Below are 14,922 nucleotides of genomic sequence, written 5' to 3'. Positions count from 1 at the left end.
CATTATGAAGGATGAATATGAATTAATCACTAGTGTAGTGGAAATTTGTAGTTGCCTTTTGACCAGTGATCATGAATGAATGAATGAATGAATGAATGAATGGGAGATCTTTAAGAAGAATTTATTAGATGGCCAAAAAGCCAATATTCCACAACTCAAGGGGCACAGCTTTGGCTGAAAGCCCATGCTGGTTCAGTGGCAAAGTGAAGGCATCATTTAGAAGTAAAAAAGCAATATATCAATGGAAAAAAGTGGAAATAGATAGCAATCAATATACATTTGATGTTATAAAGTATCGAAAACTGAAAAGGGAAGCTAAAGACATCAGAGAAAAATCCATGGCTGACTGACAGGGCTAAGGTCAATAAGAAGAAGGTTATGTATATGAAGAACAAAAGAAACCTGGGAATTGTATGAATCATTATGAATGTATCTATTAATGCATGTATTAATTTTGGGCACCATAATTTTTGGCTGCCAAGCTTGAGACATCTAGGGCCTGATTTTTTTCATTTGCTAAGCACCTGAAGCTCCAAGAATTGAGCTGGAGTTGTGAGTGCTTAGTATCTCTATATATAACTAGCCCCAAGGTAAATGACACAAGTTAAGAAGCCAAAAAATGAGGCACAAAAGTATAATTTTTACTGCTGATGTTTTTCTGTTCTAGGCACCAATTCATTTTTCTTGTCAGATTACTGCAAGCCCTGCAAATTAGATTTTATAAGAGAAGTCAGAAGTGTGTATGATTTTAGAGTTGGGCCTAATCTATGAATTTCGGATCCAAATCCAAACTCTCCCAAATTTCAGTGGTGTTTATATCCAGCTTTTGACATGAGGTCTTCCTTTAGTAAATACCCAGTAGATATCATATGACTAGAGAGACTATGTGGCACGATCCCATTTTTTCATATGATGTCTCTGTGTCCTAGGAACTTCTGCCAGAAGACCTGAAATACCCTGGCTTTCAAAATGTTTGGAGTTGTTGTTATAGTTACAAAATATGTTGTATTGCTATACCAAGTAGAATGTCTTGAAAGTAGTGGAAAAAATAGTGCAAAAGAATGAGTGCTGAGTGTTTGGAGTGAAGAGAAAAGTTGAATGAGTATAGACATTCTCAAATTTTTCTTTTGCTCAACATAAATGTTAAAAGACACTTGCTCAGTGTTTCATGATACACTTATTCAGAACACTAAGCTACTGGGGGGAAAAAACCTGCACTTCAAGAAATATGTCTATGTCACTGAGTCTGAAGCTAGTAATAGTGACACCAGTACACGAGTACATTTCTTTTTTAAAAAGTGACTATTTTTACCCTTAAAAATATTTCTACAAAAATATCATAGTTTTTTAAAAATATGGTCACCTTACCTAGGAGGCCCATAAAATGATTGAGACATTTATATTTTATCTGAAATGTGGTAGTATTATAATATCCCATCTGCGTTTATAGACAGGCATACCCCAAATACTTGCCAGCCTACTGTGTTCTAATATCATTCTTGAAAATAACATCACGGGAAGCTGGTAGAGTGGCTGCACTTATAAAGTTCACCCAGGCGTAAGAGATGTTATTTCCTTTAACCATTAAACGAAGGAGCTCATGGTAACATTAGTAAAACTTGGAGAGCAGATTAAACCCTGCAGAGAGCATTTGGAATGATTTACTTAATCTGAATTAAAAGTTAACTTCCTTTGTGGAAGATAGGGATGTCTCCTATACAGCAGCACCACTTATTAGACATTCCCTATGGAATGTGAAGTATATCAAGCAGTACATGGGCCTTAATTGTGATTACATTTTATTGCCACTTAGACTATTAAGTACTTAAATTACCAGATAACAGAATCTATATTCTTAATAGTAGAAAAGTGTTAACAGTAATTCTACTAAATATTTCAGCCCTGTTCCAACAATCTCATGGAGGAAAGTTAATGATCATAATCCAAGTAAAGCCCGTCTGAGAAAGTCCCAAGCTGTTCTTGAAATACCTAATGTGCAGCTAGAGGATGCAGGGATGTACGAATGTAAAGCTGAAAACTCACGTGGAAGGAATGTCTTCAGAGGACAGCTACAAGTGTACAGTAAGTGTGTGTCCAGAAAGTACTATGCAACATTCGGCAATAACTTGTTCATACTTAAGGCTGCAGATACACATGAAATAAAGCTGCAGCCAATTAAAAAAGAATGGGTTCTTTCTTTATATAAAATCAATTTGAAATTATCACTACCTATATTTGTTAGTAAATGACGCATTAAATATTGAGTTGCAAGTAGAGCTGGCTGAAATTTTTTACATTTTCCCTCAAAAATCCAACAAAAATAGGGGGTTTCTTCCCCCAGATTTTTCCCAGTTTTACAGCAGGTTGAAATATCTTAAAACCAGTAATTATTTTAAAAAAATGTTTGCAAAATATTTTACTGTTTCTGCCCCTCTCAAAATTATGCTGGCAATAAAAACTATATACTACACCACTCTCTCATGACTTCTGTATATGATACGTGTAATAGAAAAACTTTTTTAGAAATGTCTTGAAAAGATTTTTGAATGGTTATAGTGCAGTTATGTCTTGTATTCCCCTGCCTATTAATCCAAATTACTTTGAGTCTGACTGTACAAGGATCAGAAGGAGAGAACGGCTTACATTCTCAAAAGTCATCTTCAGTGCTTCAGTTCTTGGCACTTTCAAAGGATCTGATTTTCAAAAAGTTCTGAACATCTGCTTTCTCAAAATCAGCCCTTTTAAGGTGTATCTAGGTGGGCACCCAAAAACTGAAGAACCAAAACTCACTTGTCACTTTTGAAAATTTAGACCAAAATATTAAAAATATATGACCTTATATATACAAAAATTATGTGACTGTTGACATAGGTAGTGTCTACACTGAAGCGCTACAGTGACACAGCTGCAGTGCTGCATCTGTGCAGCTGTAAGGTTTCAAGTGTAGACAAGCCCTTTATATCTCATAATGTTGATGACCTTTTGGGGCTAGAAGCAAGTGGTGCATGTCTCACTGCAAAGCTAGAGATCTTCCCTTTTCAAAGCTGGTGTAATTTGTTGGAGAAATTACACAGCTGAGAGAGAGGAAAAAAAATGTTGTGGAAAGCCGACTTTAAAATATTATTTCAGGAATGGCACATTTTTACCTGTGTGAGAATATCAGATACCTACACAGTGTACGTGTTTAACAGTCAGATGCCTTGTTTCACAGTATTTTATTGATAAATACAGTGTTTTGTTAACATACACTTACTTTTATATCTGTCAATTATATGGGTTTTCACCACACCTTGAATCATATAGTCATAGACATCAGAGGTGAAAGAGATCTACCTCATGAGGTCATCTAGCAAATCTCTCTGCTAATGCAATAGTGTTCCATTCAGTACCTTCTCTAGTGTTCTAGTCTCATTTCAAATGTCCCCAACAACAGGGTTCTGATACTTCATTTGGAGACTGTTCCTCAGCCTAATAGATCACTCTAAAAGAAAGTCTTTCCTGATATTCAGCCTTTCTTAATTCCATTCCATTATTCTCCACTGAATAGGATAATCACAATAAATAATTCTTCTGTGTTGGTACTTACATCTTTCAAATATGGATACACTGCTAGGATGGATTAAGTTCATTTTCCTTGTCATTCATATCTTCCAGTTTTCTAATCATCCCTTTCCCCTCTAGCTTGTTGATCGTTTTTTCTGATCGCACCTCAGGCCTATAATGAGTGAGTGTCACAATCTCATTGGATGAGGCCTCCCCTCTTTTTTCATTCATATCTCCTCCAGCTAGGATCAAGGGCAGTTTTGTGGCTTTTATTATGCACAAGGATGCTGGGAAGGGCTTGCCCCATCTCTCTCTCAAATGCAGTGGCTTGCACCAGTCTGACTGGGCATGTCATTCATAATGCCATTTCTGCCCTAATCTTCTGAGGTTTCCACTGAAAACAAGACTCCAGGGCTAGGAACCACTCTGATCTCTTCCACTGACAAGAATACAAAACTTCTCCAGGTATTACAAATGCTTACTGTCAATGGTCTCTGTTTAAGAGTGACAGCTCTTGTTTTTTAGCAATATCGTTGCTCTTTCTCTACAGTATTTGGTAAAGGCACTCATGTTCCAGTACATTTTAGCTGAGTTACAAGATGTGTCCCTGGTTCTCCTCAAATAATAATACTAGCTGTTATATAACACTTTTCATCAGTAGATCTCAAAGCATTCTACAAAGAAGGTATCATTAGCTCTCATTTTACAGATAAGGAAACAGGCACAGCAGGGTGTAGTGACTTATATAAGGTCACCCGACAGGTCAGTGGCAGAGCTAAGACTACAACCCCAGATCTCCAGAGTCACAATCCAGTGCTCTACCCACTAATCAGCACTACCGCTCTCATTAGTAGGGATGCAGATTCTGTTTCTTAGTAGGAAGTAAGTAGTCTTTGGTGCCCATAATGCTGCTCCTGAAGGTCAGGAATCAGTCTATAGAGAACATTTCTTACCTGAATAATGCTGCTATCCCAAACCCCACACCATCATGAGTTCTCTCTAGTCCCTTTATGTTTCTGTGATTGCCAAAAGGCCATTTTTCAACCAGTCTTTTATGGACACTTTACAGGTTGTGTTAATTTGCAGCCTGTGGAGGTACAGTAGAACAAGCTCTCTAACATAAGGAGACCTGCTGCAGATTATTGTATTTTACAGCCTATTGAATATGTGAGGAAAATGTGATTTAAGAAACCAAATGCACAGCAGAAATTCACTTACCCACACTAAGGGAAAGGAGACCCAGGCTAAGGTCTGCACACTAGCAAGTGCCTAGGGTGGAAAGTAGCACTCATATGATTAAAGACAAATTATAAGCACCTACCATAAGTACTTAAACATACCCACAAATCAATTGAGGGTGCAGGAAGTGAAGTGTGCCCCCATTGGCCATGGAACACATGATCTCACTCCCACTGGCCCATTCTGGAGACAGCAGCGGAGTCTCATGGATTCTACAGAATCAGAAATCCATTTTCAGGGCTGATTTGTGGGTTTGTGGTTGAGCAGAGTCCAGTTCAGCTAAGTTTTACATATGGCAATCTCAGTTTGCTTTGCTGTTGATATTGTTATGTAGAGGCAAGGTAGGTGTGGTAATATCTTTTATTGGACCAACTTCTGCTGATGGAAGGTACATGCTTTCGAGCTATGCAGAACTCTCCTGGGACCAACACAGCTCCAACAGTACTGCAAACAACATGGTTATGGTTGGATTTTCTAGTCACTTTGAAGAGAGTTTGCTAGTATACTTCTTAAATTAAAATACACTTAAATTGAATGATTTATAGTAGAATACATGGTCATGTCTCAGGCACTCATGTTTCTGGAATAGGAGATGGTTGTCTTAGGGTCACAGGCTCATATTTAAGCCATCATTTCTTACAAGAGAGTTTCTTTTACAGCTTCAGACCAGGTTGCAGCACTAACACTGTCATACTGAGGGTCACACTTATTTACATATGTCCTTAGATAGATACTAGCTTGCTGTCAGTTTTAATCTTACTCAGTTTGCAGTTGCATTTGATCTGGTTCACTAAGGGATATTTTGGGAGTGCCCAGAACACCAGGTCTGCTTGGCTAGTCTGATGCAATCACAAATTCATTTAATTCTGTTTTACCTAATGCCAAATCCAGCTGTAGCATGATTGTGTGATGCAGCTGATATTTTGGAAATGATTATTGTATTGTCTCAGTGCTTGGCTGAAATTCAGTTCTGAGAGTAACAAAACCATTTAAAAAATAATTTTGATAAAACCCAAGATATCGTCAGCAGACTAAATATACTTGCCTGCACACCATTTTGACAGCTGTGATTTTCCCTAAATGATCTGGTCATCCTGTAATTTGCAGTGACTTCTATTGAGGCTCAAACTGATTAACAGTAAAAAAATGCTTATTTGTATGGGGAAAATAGATCATTCCCCTTAGCAAACTAGTTACAGAACTTCACAAATTCTGATTTCCTTAGGATCTGTGGAATTTTCCATATACATTGCAAAAGGATAATTAAATTAGTCATTACTACTCACTTTCTTAGGTTGAGTGAGTTGATGTAGAAGCACAGGAGGAATGCATTATAGCTTTTCTCCTCTTCCCTTCTTTTCTCTTCCCCCTCTCATTTTCCCCCTTTCTCCTGCTCTTCATTCTTCCCTACCTCTTTTTATCATCCTTCTTTCATTAGTTTGCTTCTATATAGACCCACACACCGTGAAAGAAAGGGAAAGGATTTGTGAAATGGGAAAAGGGAGAAATAGTCTGAAATAAATAATATGAAATTCAGGAAGGTCAAATGCAAAGTACTCCACTTAGGAAGGAATCAATCAATCGCACAAATGCAAAATGACTGCAGAAAAGGATCTGGGGTTTACAGTGGATCTCAATGAGTCAATAAAGTAATATTCTTGCAAAAAAAAGAACTAAATTCTGGGATGTATTAGCAGGAATGTTGTAAGCAAGACACAAGAAGTAATTCTTCTACACTATTCAGCACTGATAAGGCCTCAACTAGAGTATTGTGACCAGTTCCAGTAGCCACATTTCAGGAAAGATATGGACAAATTGGAGAAAGTCCAGATGAACGCAACAAAAATTATTAAAGGTGTAGAAAACATGACCTATGAGGAAAGATTGAAAAAAATGGGTTTATTTAGTCTGGAGGGGGAGATAAGTCTTCAAGGCTGTAAAAAGTTGTTATAAAGAGGAGGGTGATAAATGGATCTTCTTAACCACTGAGGACAGGAGAAGAAGTAATGGGTTTAAATGGTAGCATGGGAGATTTAGGTTAAACGTTAGGAAAAGCTTCCTGACTGTCAGGGTAGTTAAGCACTGGAACAAATTACCTTGGGAAGTTGTGGAATCTCTGTCATGAGAGGTTTTGAAGGATATGGTCTACATAATACTTAGCCCTGCCTCAGTGCAAGGGACTGGATAAAATGACATATCAAGGTCCCTTCCCAATCCTAAATGTCTATGATTCTATGTTGTAGGAGACCACTTTAAATGAAGTGGGCAATTAAAGGTTAGCAGACAGTAACATGTGTGACAATGTTGTAATGAGCCATAAAACAAGCCTCTCTTTAATTCCATGGTTTTTAGTGTCCAGCAAATTTATGAATTTAGGCTCCCTGGCTCGTTGTTTGAAAGTGTTGTGCAGGTTTCCCTTGAGGATGAGGACTGATAGCTCAGATATAGAGTGATTGCTCTGTGAAAAGTGTTCCCCCACAGGTGATATGGTATGTTTTTGTCATTTCTCATTTTTCATTTTTCTCTGTGAGTTCATTTGAAAGCATAGTGATTGTCTGGTTTCACACACATTGTTATTGGGGCATTTAGTGCACTGGATGAGGTACACCATGTGTTGTGATAGGCATGTGTAGGACTCATGGATTTTGAAAGGGGTAGTGTGTGAGGTATTGAACATCGCAGCAGTGGACATATGTCTGCAGGTTTTGCATCTGTTGTTCTGGCAGGGTCTGGTGCCACTTTCAGTTGCTATGTCCTGGTCTGTGGGGAGTTTACTTCTGATGCTTGGAGAGATTGTGGGGTTGTTAGAAAACCAGAAGAGGGGTTCAGAAAAGATTTGTTTCAGGATGTGATCCTCATCAAATATGGGTTGTAATTTTGTGATTATACCTTGTATGGTTTCTAGTGTGGGGTGGTAGGTGACAACTATGGTTGTGCGGTCAGTGGGATTTTTGTTATTGTTTTTTAATTGAAGCAAGTTCTTCTGGAGTATTTGGGTGGCCCATTCCATGATGTGATCTACTTCTCTGGTGGAGTGTCCTTGCTTGGTGAAGATGGTTTTAAATATGTTTAGGTATGTGTCCCAGACTTTCTTTTCTGAGCAAATTCTGTGGTACATGAGTGTCTGGCTGTAGATAAGTTTTCTTGGTGCGTCCGGGTGGTTGCTGGATCTGTGGAGGTAAGTGTGGTAGACAGTGGGTTTCTTGTATATAGTTGTTTGTAGGGTTCCATTTTTGAAGCTGATTGTGGAGTCCAGTAAGTTGGTGCTGGTGTGGGAATGTGCTAGAGAGAGTTTAATAGATGGGGAGTGGCTGTTGAAGTTGTGGTAGAGGGAATTTAGGTCATTTTACCAGAGGATGGAAATATCATCAATGTATCCCAGGTATATCATGGGTTTTGTGATGTATTTTTCCAGAAATTCTTCTTTGAGGTGGCCCGTGAAGAGATTGGCATATTGGGAAGCCGTCCTCGTACCCATGACTGTTCCCATCATTTCGACAAAGTGTTTGTTATTTAAAGTAAGGTTGTTGTGGGTGAAGATGAAATGGATGAGTTTGGCAATGCGTTTGGGGTAGATTTCTGAGCATTGTTAATTATCTTGTAGGCATTTGAAGCAGGCAGCAATGCTATCATGGTGAGGGACACTGGTGAAAAGAGAGGTGACATCCATGGTGGCAAGGATGGTATTTTGAGGGAGGTTGTTAATGTTACAGAGTTTCTGGAGGAAATCAGTGTGTTTTGGAGGAATCTGACCCTTTGTTTGCTGAGTGGTTTGAGGAACATTTCTTTGAGTCCTGGTATTCCTTCAATAAAAGTATGATGGATCTGCCTGGATTGCCTTGTTTGTATCTTGGGAAGCATGCAGAAGGTTTCTGGGATGAATTTGAGGGATATGAGATTGTAGTTTTCGTTAGCATTCTTTGGGGAAGGATTTGATGGTATTTTTAAATTCTTGTGTGTATTTTGGTGTGCGGTCATCTTTGAGTTCTTTATAGTAAATGGTGATGGAGAGTTGTCTGTTTGCCTCATTGACATAGTCATCAAGATTAAGGGCTACAATGGTGCCCCCTTTGACTGCTGGTTTGATCACTATCTGGTGGCTGGATTTCAGGGACTGCATAGTTATCCCTGTAGTGGTGGAGAGATTATTGTGGATGTAATTCACAGTTGATTTTTTTTCCCTGAAGCAACCAGTGTAATGGTCCAGTGTGTGGTTTTGCCCACTGAGCAGCATCCAGTGAGAGGATTCTTTTTTTCTTATGACTGTTGGTGGGTGTAAGGGGCTACACTCACCACTTGTGAGTGCCTCCTATTGGTTGGGTGTGGTGCTGCAATCTTTTCCTGCTCCTGGACCCCCCATAGGTTGCCAACCTCATTATACAGCCTTCAGTGGCTCGGCCCTCCAGCCAAGTCACACAGTCAAAAATGGATTAACCCTTTTCAGTGTAGCAAAAGTCCTACACTATAGCAAAAGGTCCTATCTGCCCTCACTAGGGTCTTCAGCCCCATCTCTAGGCTGTTTGAGTCTAGCCTCTCTCAGGCATTTAGTAAAAGGACCAGATGGAACTCCCAGTCAGCCCTCACCATGGTCCTCAGCCTTATCTCTGAGCCCTTTAAATCTAGCTCCTTTTCTTGGGTTTTTAAACTAGCCGTGTCCCCTTTCTGGGGCTTAGACTACTCCAACACTGGCTGTTGGGGGGACCCAGGCCCACCCACTATTCTGGGTCCCAATTCAGGAACCCTATATACAGCAGCTACATACCCCTGCCTCCAGTTTGCTGCTCCTATTCCCTATGCCTTTTTCCACATAACCCCTTTCTGTTCACCTATTACCTTATTGTTACAGTTGCCAGGTCCTCTCGTTCCCAGGGCCAGTAAATCAGTACATTGAGCTCCTCTGGCTTGAGCAGAGCACCCTTCCTTTCTCCTCTGGTCCCAGCCAGGAACTGACCTGCTCAGGCCCTGCAGCTTCTTTTATCTGAGCCTACTGGGCTCTGATTGGCAGCTTCCGCAATGACCATCTAGGCAGGCCTGGAGGACGCACCTCTGCTGCTCCTTCCTGGGGCGGAGTGAAGTAGAACTGCAGGGCCTCCATCAGGGGGCCTCAAAAGGCCAGGTAAACCTCATCACAGTAGGGATGTGGTAGTTATGGGTAGTGTCCTCTTTGTTGTGAAAGAATTTGAGGTGGAGTCAACAGAAAAATTCTAATTCTCCACATGTTAGTAGGGTACTAAGGTTCTGCGATGGGGCAGAAATTCAGTCCCTTGGAGAGTACATATACTTCAGTTCTAGTTTAAGATAGTCTTGACAGGTTGATGATGTTGGAGTATCATGTAGTGTCAGTGCGGTGGGTCCTGGTGTCGTGATTTCTCCCAGAAGTGGTGTTCTGTTCATTGTGGAGTTGTTGTACTTGGTTCCACTTTTTTTGTTTTTGTTTGGAATGGCAACAAACAATTATATCCCATACTTAATAGGGGCCACATCCTGAAAGAAATCTTTTTTGAACCCCCCTTTTCTGGCCTTCTAACAACCCCACAACCTCACCAAGCTCATTATCAGATATATCCTCCTCACAGACCAGGACACACCAACTCAAAGCGTCACTAGACCCCGCCAGAACAACAGATGTAAAACCTGCAGACATATCTCCACAACTATGATGATCAACACCTCCCCAAAACACCTTTCAAGATCCATGGGTCCTACACGTCTATCATAATGTGTGGTGTACCTCATGTAGTGCATCAAATGCCCCAACAACTATGTGGCTAAACCAGACAATCACTACGCTTTCAAATGAACTCACACAGAGAAATGATAAAACACAAAATACCTTATCACCTTTGGGGGAACACTTTTCATACAATGATCACTCTATATCTGAGCTATCAGTCCTCATCCTCAAAGGAAACCTGCACATCTTCAAAAGATGACCCTGGGAACTTAAATTCATAACTCTGCTGGACACTAAAAACCAAGCATGTAACAGACATTGGTGTTATGGCTCCTTACAACAATTTGTCACACACTGTACTGCCTGTTAACCCTTAACTGTCCACTTTATTTTAAGTGGTCTCCTACAGTATGTGTGAACCCTTTATGCTTAACAATCTGTCCCATCTTGTATTTAGCTTGGACACTCTGGTTACCTTCTCCAGACCTGAAGAAGAACTTTGTGATGCTCAAAAGCTTGTTCCTTTTCTCCGGCAGAAGTTGGTCCAATAAAAGATACTGCTTCACCTACCTTGTATCCCTCATATCCTGGCACCAACACAATTACAACACTGCAGTAGACTTGATTTACATTCCATGCAGCGAATGCACAATGCAGTAGTTAGGGTTTCAACACTCACCTAGTTACCTATCATGCCAGCTCACATTTTCTCAGCTTCTTGATTGGTGACCTGTCAGACACTAGATAGATTGTTAGATTTATTTTTAAATTCAGCCCGCCATAGGTTCTGCTTATTTAAGTGGTTTATTGATTCTCCTCTGTCCCAAATAGATCCTTTGCTTCGCTAACTCTGGATTATTATCCAGCCCAGCCAGAAATATTTTTCTGTATTCCTTGAAGTCAATGCCATTGCCTCCTTAGTCTCTGAAGTTCCTTGCAGAAAGGATTTAAATGTTTTATTCTTAAATATTTTAGATTCATAGATTAATTTGATCTGGTTTTTTTCCTTGTCACCGAACGTCACCTTGATTCAACATTAAACCTGGACCCTGACCTGCATAGGCAGACACTTACACCCTCATGCAGTCCCACTGAAGCTCTTTAAAGGGAAGGGTTCTATCCATGGGTATCTGATTTACAGGATTAGAGTCCCGTGCTTCATTCATTCCACTTGTTGCCAACTGACTGCTAGGTGAAACTCAGTATGCTAGTTAATATATATATGCCCCTCAGTGCTCTAATCCCATGCTACCTTAAGGGTCTGCCTTCCTATCTCTGACTCACCATGTGATTTATGTTCATGCAGTGCACTAGAATGTTATGTCCCAAGTGTGGACACTGAGTAGATAGCCCACACCTCTGACATTCACTCCCTACATATTGAGCACAAGGGTGACCACTTCTGGAAAGAACTGGATGAAATACCTCACCAACTGCCCAGGCCTTCACAGTTGATTAAATCCTGATTTCCTGGTGGACTGGCAGAGCAACAAGCACCAGGGAGACAATGGTGTTCAGATTCCCTACTGAGATCTTAAAAGTCTGAACTTAAGCCCTGCAATGTTCCCAGATACTATGATGATGGTCATCAAAAATAAATGTGTGTAATATTAATAATTGCTGCATGAACTATGTTGTACTGTATTAGTCTATTATATGTTATTAAAACATAAAGGCTCTTTAGTCCCAGATAGAGTGATACTCAGCTCATAATCCTGTAGGATCCTTTACTCAAATTTTATTTGGTTCTGTCACTTTTCTTCTTTTACCCTCAGTGTGTCTTTTTTAAATGAGTTTAATCTGCATGTGATTTAATACAGTCACTGATACTAAGATGAACTGCACATTGGTTTACGATCTGTATTTTTAATTGATTAGGTCTTTAGAACATCAACTGAAGTCATGTCAGCCTCTTGTGTTTGTATTTAGCATGTTATCTCTCTTTTACAGCGTACCCACATTGGGTGGAGAAGCTTAACAATACTCAGTTAGACAGTGGAGAGCAGCTCCGATGGGAATGCAAAGCCACTGGAAAGCCACGACCCACCTATCATTGGCTGAAGAATGGAGTCCCTCTTTGCGCACAGGTATAGTGCTCAATAAGCCACCAGTAGATTGTAGTTTCCTCTTTAATTCAGAGAAAGTGAGCTGGGAAAAAAGTGCTGAAGAGGAAATGCTTCAGAAAGGAGATTTATCTTTTTCTATTAATATTTAAAGCCTTGGATAATGTAGCACCAGTTTTCCTGGGGGTCTGCCTGTTGAACTATGTCAAAGTATGTGATAGCAGGTGAGCTGGAAATTCTCACTCTCTAGCTGTAATACAAACAGGAGAGCAGGCAGGGCCTTTTTAATCAGAATCCATGACTCTGAAATATTCTCTCCCTTACTATCAGTAAACTAGTGATATCCTTCTGAGCAAGACTGGGCAACTTTTGTTTGTTTCTGCTTTTGATTATGGTGTTTATGGTTGAGTTGTTTATTATATCTTTCTGAGTATTTGTGTATAGGGTCATATTGTAAATGGCCCTTGTATGGCTGAGCAAAAAAGTGGACCTGCTCCTTGATGTGTAAGTTACACCAGTCCATAAACTCAGACTCCCTTAAACATCACCAGCTACATGTGTGTTAAATATGACATGGTATATTCTTATTATAGATCTCATGTTCCTCAGCATTAATGCACTAATACAAAGTGTGGCTTGTTCTCAATAGCCATGTCTGATTTTTGCATCTGTAAAAATCTGATGGTTTAATAACTCTTTTATGAAAAGCAAAGCCCCCACCTCTCATACCAATATCATTGGCCTGTTCCATCTGGGAATTCCAGGTTCTTACTGCACTGATCTGACAAGTTTTAAAATAAGGTCTATTTTAGAGTGTTTCTCTATGCAAACGGCCAACATTGGCATGGTCTGGATTTTTTTTTTATTTCTTTCAACTGAGTCATCACCTCATCTCACGTTGTTTTATTTTTATGCAGCATGTTTCTATTCCTTTCTAGCCTCCAAATACTGAGAGCAGTAAAAAAAAAGTGTTTGTAGACTCTCTTCATGCATTGCCAGATTAAAACAAAATTGTTCAATTCTGGTAGAAAATGTCTCCATTTGTTAATGAATTCAAAGAATGGATTTATGAATATAAAAGAGGTGCTATGCCTTTCTTTTCAGTGAATGCTTCATCTATCTGTGAAAATCGACCAATTATGAAAACAATGAGAGAGCAAACATATAAGGCAGTTTATTTTTGTCATCCTGAGGCACTGCAAACAAGTTTATATGCCTTAGCTTTTCCATATCTGCCTTTCTGCCCCCCCCCCCCGTTAATTTCTGTGCTTTTGTGGTCTTGAGATTTTCCAAACAGCCAATACAGACTTTGCAAATTGCATTTCAACTTGAAACTTGGATCTCAAAAAAGAGAGGGGTATTGATTAATCCCATATACATTTTCAAATGCTATTTTATTAATATATTTTAACTCACACTAATAGTCTTTAGTAATGAAACTGAAGAATGTATTGCACCAGCTCAAATTATTCATCATACAGCCACATGCAGTGCAAATTTCCCTACACAGCTGTCAGTGCACCTTGCTTCTGACCTTCAGCAATTATTTTCTATTAATAGGCCTTCAGATGAGATGCTGCAATTAATACAGAGGCAACTTGATCCTGTTACCCTTACTCACATGAGTAGTCTTGTATGAAAATAGTGCCATTCCTGCCAATGAAACTACTCATGTGCATAACTAAGTATTGCAGGTTTGGGCTAGTAACGTGTTAGATTATATGTTGGGTTTGGTATGTAAACAAACATTCACTATGGACTCCTTTGAGACCAGCAAACACATTTCCCTTGTGACCTAAACTACATCTGAACCCTGGTTCCTTAGCTAGGAAGGTAACTCATTGCTGTAGGTTGACAGACTACTCTTTGCTGAACCATTTTTAAAAAGCAAGTTGGTGTAGTGGATCATGGGAAAAAACAATGCTCAGGGATGTTGCATTTACAGTTAAATAAAATAACCCAGAGGAAAATTCATTTTGTGGTCTTTTCAGGTCCCAAAATATTTTATGTTTCTCATTCACTGAAGAACAAAAGGAAGTAATCCAAAATATTCACTCTAGTAAATTGCTAAATTATATTTTAACAATATTGATTTATTTTATTATTTTATTTTACTTTATTGTTCCCTTGCCTAGAACTAAGAACCCAGCAAATCCACTTCATTTGTTTGCTTTTGTAGAATTATTTTTTTCATTCCATTACAGAGCAGGGTTGAGATGGTTAATGGTGTACTGATGATCCACAGTGTGAATCTCTCAGATGCTGGAATGTACCAATGCTTAGCAGAAAATAAATACGGAACCATTTATGCCAGTGCTGAGCTGAAGATTTTAGGTGAGTAATGTCTGAACAGAACAGGATTGCTCTCATCTTTCTTTTTGATAATTACATGGCTCCATGATC

The 14,922-nt window shown here is 39.4% G+C and overlaps 1 protein-coding gene across 1 annotated transcript in view; it reads left to right on the top strand.

Annotated features, from left to right (window-relative positions):
* The window catches only part of CNTN5 (contactin 5), a 407,321-nt gene that overhangs the window by 207,968 nt on the left and 184,431 nt on the right, over positions 1-14,922 (top strand). The window contains exons 8-10 of the mRNA XM_065397605.1: positions 1,901-2,082; positions 12,407-12,543; positions 14,724-14,853. Coding sequence (XP_065253677.1) covers positions 1,901-2,082; positions 12,407-12,543; positions 14,724-14,853 — 449 coding nt within the window. The remainder of the gene's footprint in view (positions 1-1,900; positions 2,083-12,406; positions 12,544-14,723; positions 14,854-14,922) is intronic.

Source organism: Emys orbicularis, chromosome 1 (assembly GCF_028017835.1).
Source record: "Emys orbicularis isolate rEmyOrb1 chromosome 1, rEmyOrb1.hap1, whole genome shotgun sequence".
In the NCBI taxonomy this organism is placed as follows: Eukaryota; Metazoa; Chordata; order Testudines; family Emydidae; genus Emys; species Emys orbicularis.
This window is presented reverse-complemented; position numbering and strand designations above follow the sequence as displayed.